At 37.8% G+C, this 5,593-nt stretch overlaps 1 protein-coding gene across 1 annotated transcript in view; it reads right to left on the bottom strand.

Annotated features, from left to right (window-relative positions):
- Nucleotides 1-3,234: 3,234 nt before the first annotated feature.
- The window catches only part of SLC16A10 (solute carrier family 16 member 10), a gene marked incomplete at both ends in the record, with an annotated part of 147,860 nt that continues 145,501 nt past the window's right edge, over nucleotides 3,235-5,593 (bottom strand). Inside the window, 2 exon segments of the mRNA XM_080700100.1 lie at nucleotides 3,235-3,251; nucleotides 4,107-4,131. Of these exon segments, the coding sequence (XP_080556226.1) occupies nucleotides 3,235-3,251; nucleotides 4,107-4,131 (42 nt within the window).

Below are 5,593 nucleotides of genomic sequence, written 5' to 3'. Positions count from 1 at the left end.
GTTGGTTTTTCATTTAATCATTTTCTTGTGTTTCCTAATCCATATCCTTAAATGTTAAAAAAAATTACATCTAGTACTTGAACTGGGTAACCACTTTATAGGTAAGTCCCCCCCCAGATATATATATATATATATTGACATATATAATATTGTTGGTTCTACACGTTTCCTATTGTGTAGGAATATATTCAATATATATTTCTATATATTCAAAAAGAAAAAATAATTTTGAAAGAAACATGAAACTTAGCACCAATCTTGACCTTTGTCTTTCTTTGGCAAAGGAAGAAAGAGTCTCCAGCTACCCAGCCTGTTCACAGTAAGAAATCAAAATATATCACTTATTAACAACAAGTCCTTGGCCCCTGAAATCATATCCTAACAGACTGAGTTATAAAACACCTTGACCCTTTAAGGAAGATCATAGTAGAGGGTTTATGTATTTACACACATTTAAAATATTTAATAACTTGACTCTTCAAACAACTGAAAGATACTAAACATTGTTATCTAATAAAGAATAAAAGTCATATACCAGGTTCCAAAATGGTATAATAGATCTAAGCATTATTTTATGTCAACAGTTCCTATCACATACATGCTTAGTAACATCAACTCCAAAATACTCTTCTTATAGCACTAACTGAAAGGCAGAGAAGCATGTTTCATTAGATTGGGGACTGTGGGTTAATTTTTGCTACTGTCAGATTCACTGACACTGAAAAAGTGAGGAAAACACTCATTGCCATGGTTGGACCTGTCCCACTACGAAAGGAGCGCCTCCCGCGGCCCACAGGGGACAGAGGCTCGGACAGCCACGCCGTCCACTGTCAGCGACCACCCGGCCTCCTGCCGTTGCACATGAGCTTCCCGTCACCAGTGCAAACATATATATGTATGTATGTATATATTGCAGTCCTGGGGATGGAACCTAGGGGTATTCCACCTCCAAGCTATACCCCCAGCCCTATTTTTATTCTTTATTTTGAAACAGGGTCTCGCTAGTTGTAGAGGGCCTAAGTAGCTGACTGTCCTTGAACTGTGATCCTCTTGTCTCAGCTGCCCAAGTACTGGGATTACAAGCGTGGCTGGCTTGCCTGGCTCTCACCAGTGCAATTTGAAAAGCCCCGGCAAAGAATCTCCACAAGTGTTTGGCATTAAGCCTAGATTAGACGTTCCTTCAGGATTTTGCTTGGTCAGATTGACACGCCACATTTTTTTTGTTTGTTCCTTATATATTTATTTATCAGAAAAAAAATTGATTCCATTAACAACTTGCATTTTTTTGTCTTCCAGAATCAACATTAGTTCCCTTGTGATAAAGCAGGAACTGGTCAGCCAGGCCTTCATCTAGAAGCTGAAAGCCAGGGTAGGTAGCTGATATGATCAGGTAAAGGTCATGGTCACGTATTTAGAAAGGTTCTAGTTCATTCCCAATGTCATTTCAACTTGTAAAAATACTGAAATCTTCTGTTTCTGAAATGAGGTAGCCTCTTGTTTTCCTTTGTGTGTATGTGTGGTACAGGGGATTAAACATTCTACTTCTGAGCCACACACCCATTCCTATCATTAAACAGGGTCTTATCCTGTAATCCTGTCTCAGCCTCCCAAGTACTGGGATCACAGGCATGCACCACTAAGCCCGGCTTGTAGTATGCTTTATCTGTCAAGACAATAGTACCATGGATGATTTGATTTTTCCCCTCAGAAAGCAAGATTGTACCCATTTTGTATGGTATATTGACCTTTAAAAGAGGTTTATTTGAATATGTAGTAGTCAAGATGATTGAAATTTTCTACTTAAAATTTGGTAATTTTTTAAAAAGGTTAAATTACCATGTCCTAAGATGTTTCAGTGCATCTCTGAGTGATTCCACGATGTGACAATGAATTTCACCACGGATCTTTATTGTCTCAGGAGTCATCTGATTAAGTCCACAGGTAAAGCGGTTCAATAATCATGACCCCATGTATGCAAGTTTCTCATTTAGTTTTGGGCATGTGGAACTTTACTTTTGAAAATTGTACCCTACTATTCTGTAGTTTATTTAGAACACAAAGTATTAGTCTTTGCCAACAAATAAAATAATAAACATGGTTGTGGCTATGAAATTAGAGCAAGCCCATGGGATGTCTGCGTGCCTGGTTGTTTGCCCCTGGAGCCATTCTCAAATTCCTCTCTAGTCTCTTTTCAATCTCCCGAATCATAATCCTCAAAAACAAAAACAAAAAAACAATGACTGATATGAGTAGAGCCAGTCCATCTTTCCATGGTGTATCCCCCACCCACCATACTGGAGAATCAAACCCACTGACCTATATCCCCAGCCCTATTAATTTTTACTTTGAGAGAGGGCCTCGCTGTTGCCTGGGCTGGCCTTGAACTTGCAGCCTTCCTGCCTCAGTCTCCTGAGTAGCTGAGATTGCAGGTATGTGCCACTGTACCCAGCCCTGTGGTCTGTTTTTATCCCACACCACCACATCACCATTATAAGTGAAAATTTGTTCCTTTGATTACAAAAGTTGCCTTTTGAAGAGCTGAGTGAATTGATTTTTTTTTTCTATTACAAAGACAGTTGCCTTTCAAACTAAGAGAATATGGATGTAAAAAACAATTTTACTTCCTCCTTTTAAGCCAATGCACTAGAAAAGCAATAATTTTTAGCCTATACAAAAATTGATTCTTAATATTTTTCCAGGCACAATGTAGTTTTCAGTGTTAGAAAGTTCCTGAAGAATTTTAAGAACTTGCCTTATGTCTTAAAATTGGACCTAATTAGCTCATGTATTCCCAATTGCATCTTAAACGCTGGGATTTTTATTCAATACCATTCACCATAAGATGCAATCCAGCCGTAGCCAGGTTCTTAATGAACATCGAAAGTCCCACTACAACATTCCAAGTTGTCCTTTCAAGACTGAGATTTAAAAAAACCCTAACAGAATATGAAAATCAAATTAAACAATTCAGCTCTCTGAAATATTTATGCTAAGAACCGGCATTTAAAAAAACATTTACCTTAAACATTTAAATAAGTTTTAGATGTTTGCACAAAAGATGAATTATCTAAAACATTAGTTCCTTTAAATATTTCAATCATGTATTTGAAAAAAGTAATCACCATACACCATTAGAACTGTAAACAAAAGACCAGGAGCTAGCCGTTCTCCAGCTTACATAGGATTGGGCTGTGATCCATTTTGTGAAGCTAGGGGCACCAGTAAGTAGCACAGCTAAGCAGCCAGGGCAGCTATTGAAGAGTAGGGGAAGTAAAGGAAAAGTGGGAGAGTGATGAGGAAGACAGGAAAACAGTAAGAAAAAGGTGTCCATGCCGGGTACGACCGTGCTGGACAGGAGCCCAGAGCCACCAGACCAGAGGCCAGACCAGAGGCTGCTGACCCCCAATCACAGCACACTTTCTATTTTCTCTTCAGCTCACTAACAATAACATTAGTATAAATGAAAATATTCTTAAATGCAGTTAAAAGGGCTATAATTACCAGAAGTAAGCTTAAGTTTACTTGTACATCTACTTTCAAAGCGTAGGAAGCAGAAGCTGATGGTTTCTCCAGGCTGGGGTGGAAGCTACAGGGTCATCTGCAAACATGTGTAAACTGGTAATAAACGGATCATGAACCTGAAATGAAGTCTGCCTTCTACTTAGGCATAGAATTTGAAGCTTAACATAAGCTCCATGCAATTTTCAGTGGAAACTGCAAGTCTGATAGCAAGGCATTGCAACATGATAAGTTTTATACATTTTGAATTGTAAATTCAAAATTTGTGGTATACTATTACTTAAACGGATGGATCCCAACAATAACCACTGAAATAATATTAAACCAAAACCTTTCTGGGAGCCCCTTGGGCATCCATTACAGTAGTATCTGATCCCGAGTTTCTATAAAGAATTCTCCCTTTATGCTTGGCTTCAAATGCTAGAACCTTTTTAATTTTTGGCTGAGTGTTATCAGACTCAGGGTGATGAGATAAGGAGTTCAGACTGTATTCTTTTTCTCTCACAAAAGTGTCTGGATTGAACAGCCACAAAAAGGTCACCTTATAGCAGCAGTAACACTTTGTTCCAAAATTGAAAAGAACTTACTTTGACTAAAGTGGTATTTCCTGATCTAAAACACAAGTCTTTATGAATATTAGAGTTTTTCATATTTGAGGTTTGTATATTTTAGAGTTTTAGAACTTTTCTTACCAAACAACAAATTCTTAAATATTCATTTAATGGAATTCAGCATCTTACCAGATTACTCTCCAGAAGAGTCTATTATACAGGACCTTTTTTGGTATTATAGATCGTTTGATTCACTGAGAATTAAACTGAGAACTATCTATGTGTAATATATACAAATATAATATGCTGAGATCTAATTTTTTATTATAAATACTTAATTCAATTTGCTGCTTTAATGTGAAAACTCAAATTTTGAAAAGAAAAATGTCTGAAGGTCTTATAAAATTTCCATTTTAGAATTAAACTGTCTATAAAACTGGGGGGGTCTTTAGAAGTCTCTGCTAAAACTGTAAAAAAAAGTTAACATTTATAATGGCTTGATAACTGGTCTTAATTGTATGTTTTCACTGAACATGTGTGTGTGTGTGTGTGTGTGTGTGTGTGTGTGTGTGTGTGTGTATGATACTGGGAATTGAATTCTGGCCAGCCCAATTTTTTAATTTATTTTTTTGAAGCAGGGTCTTGCTACGTTGCTCAGGCTGGTCTCAAATCTGAGATCCTCCTGTCTCACTCTTTCAAGTACTGGTATTACAAGCATGTACCACCACACTTGGCTTCATTGAACTTTTTTTTTGGTTTTTTTTGGTGGTACTGGAGGGTAGAACCCAAGGGCCTTTCTTATAGGCACACACCTGTAATCTCAGCTACTTGGGAAGTTGAGACAAAAGGATCAAAAGTTTGAGGCTACCATTCGCAAATGAGTGAGACTCAGTTTCTAAATAAAAATTAGAAAGGGCTGGGCTATAGCTGTGGTAGCACCTCTGGGATTGATGGGGGTAGGAGAGAGCGAGCATAGGAAGTTGCTGTCTTCACAATCAGAATTGTTTAATATTCCATTTTAAATAGATTCCATATTTAGCATTTACACCATGAACTTTCAAGGTCGCAGAGGAAAAAGGTGATACTGAAAGGAAAAGTCGTAAGATTTTTCCAACAGTTCAGTTAAGAGCTTCACTTCCCTCTAGCTCCCAAACCAGCAATTATAAACCCACAAGCTCTGCGGGCAGCCCAGCCTTAGTTAGAAGAAGAATGGAAAGAATTTACCTTTTAAAGACAACAGGAGAAAGGGAGGGAGGGAGGGAAGGAAGGAAGGAAGGAAGGAAGGAGAAAGGAAGAAAGGAAGTACTGAGCTAAAATAATTTTCTCACTTTATAGATAATTTAGAAACAGTTGGATCAAGATCTAATAGTCATCCATTCTTGAGATGAAATATACTGTGTATATTCTTTTCTTTTCTTTTTGGTGATGGTACTAGAGATTGAACCCAGGTGCGCCCTACCTTTGAGCTACACATCCCAGCCCTATTTTGTTTTTGAAACAGGGTCTCGCTAGGTTGCTGAAGC

This window comes from Muscardinus avellanarius, assembly GCF_963383645.1.
Source record: "Muscardinus avellanarius genome assembly, chromosome: 8".
Classification (NCBI taxonomy): Eukaryota; Metazoa; Chordata; class Mammalia; order Rodentia; family Gliridae; genus Muscardinus; species Muscardinus avellanarius.
This window is presented reverse-complemented; position numbering and strand designations above follow the sequence as displayed.